The sequence below is a fragment of the Malurus melanocephalus genome, unplaced genomic scaffold (genome assembly GCF_030028575.1).
Source record: "Malurus melanocephalus ecotype Western Australia unplaced genomic scaffold, MMel_1.1 scaffold_2982, whole genome shotgun sequence".
Classification (NCBI taxonomy): Eukaryota; Metazoa; Chordata; class Aves; order Passeriformes; family Maluridae; genus Malurus; species Malurus melanocephalus.
Window position 1 is genome coordinate 5,964 of NW_026626214.1, and position 1,387 is coordinate 7,350.

Sequence of the window (1,387 nt, forward strand, 5' to 3'; positions counted from 1 at the left end):
ACCCCAAATGACCCCAAACCCTTTTAGGATCGTCCCTTTTGGGTTTTTTTAGGATTTTTCCTCACCTCGTCGTATTTGCGGTTGATGAGGGCGAGTTTGAAGCGGAACTCGGTGGGGTCGATGGTCAGCACGCGGGGTCGGCACTCGCGGTCCAGGCAGTAAACGTTGTTCCCTTTCACCCTCGTCACGTAGATGGGCAGGTCCAGAGTGCGGATGATCCCGTGGTCGCTGTGGAAATCCCAAAAATTCCACAAAATTCCCAAAAAATTCTTATTCCCGAAAAAATTTCATCCTGAAATGGGCCCGGAATGGACCCAAAACTCCCCAGAAATGGCCCCAAAATGAACATCCCAAAATGAACGTCCTGAAATATCTCAAAGATTTGTCCCAAAATGTCCCAAAACTTAATCCCAAATGGGTTCAAAACAGACCCAAAACATCCCAAAATTCGGTCCCAGGATGTCCCAAAATTTCTTCACAAAATGGGTCCAAAACAGACCCAAAATTCCCAAAAATTGAGTGACCCTAAACTTCTCAAAACGACCCAAAACTTCATCCCAAAATGGGTCCAAAACAGACCCAAAACATCCCAAAATTTCTTCCCAAAATGTCCCAAACTTCATCCCAAAATGGGCCTAAAACAGACCCAAAACTCCCAAAACTTTGTCCCAGAATGTCCCAAAATTTCTTCACAAAATGGGCCCAAAACGGACCCAAAACATCCCAAAATTCAGTCCCAAAATGTCCCAAAATTTCTTCACAAAATGGGTCCAAAACAGACCCAAAATTCCCCAGAAATGGCCCCAAAATGAACGTCCCAAAGTGAATGTCCCGAAATGAACGTCCTGAAATACCTCAAAATTTCGTCCCAAAATGTCCCAAAACTTCATCCCAAAGATCCCAAAATTTCCCAGAACATCCCCAAACCCCACAAAAAGCCCCAAACCCTATAAAAATCCTATAAAAATCCTATAAAAATCCTATAAAAATCCTATAAAACCCGGTTTTACCCGGTGGGCACGGCGTATTTGATGTGGTTGCTGGTGGTGTAGATGAACACCCCGCTCTCGTCCCACAATACCCCAAACCCCATAAAAACCCCATAAAAACCCCACAAAAACCCCAAAATCCCATAAATCCTATAAAAACCCTATAAAACCCCCATAAACCCGATTTTACCCGGTGGGCACGGCGTATTTGATGTGGTTGCTGGTGGTGTAGATGAACACCCCGCTCTCATCTCAGAACATCCCAAACCCCATAAAAACATCCCCAAACCCCACAAAAACCCCATAAAAACCCCAAAACCCCATAAATCCTATAAAAACCCTATAAAACCCCCATAAAAACCCCATTTTACCCGGTGGGCACGGCGTATTTGATGTGG

At 44.6% G+C, this 1,387-nt stretch overlaps 1 protein-coding gene across 1 annotated transcript; it reads right to left on the bottom strand.

Annotated features, from left to right (window-relative positions):
• Positions 1 to 23: 23 nt before the first annotated feature.
• On the bottom strand, positions 24 to 1,108 carry LOC130587994 (coatomer subunit alpha-like). The gene is made up of 2 exons (XM_057388953.1): positions 1,011 to 1,108; positions 24 to 228 (listed from the first exon to the last, which is right to left on the bottom strand). The coding sequence occupies exons 1-2, from the start codon at positions 1,091 to 1,093 to the stop codon at positions 24 to 26; spliced, it is 288 nt and encodes a 95-aa protein (XP_057244936.1). The 5' UTR covers positions 1,094 to 1,108.
• Positions 1,109 to 1,387: the final 279 nt, after the last annotated feature.

Bases quoted from the DNA above. Each gene is read 5' to 3' on its own strand.
- LOC130587994 (XM_057388953.1), bottom strand. From the start codon at position 1,093: ATGGGGTTTGGGGTATTGTGGGACGAGAGCGGGGTGTTCATCTACACC. The intron at 229-1,010 runs GTAAAACCGGGT...GGATTTCCACAG, and splicing joins AAATACGCCGTGCCCACCGG to CGACCACGGGATCATCCGCA.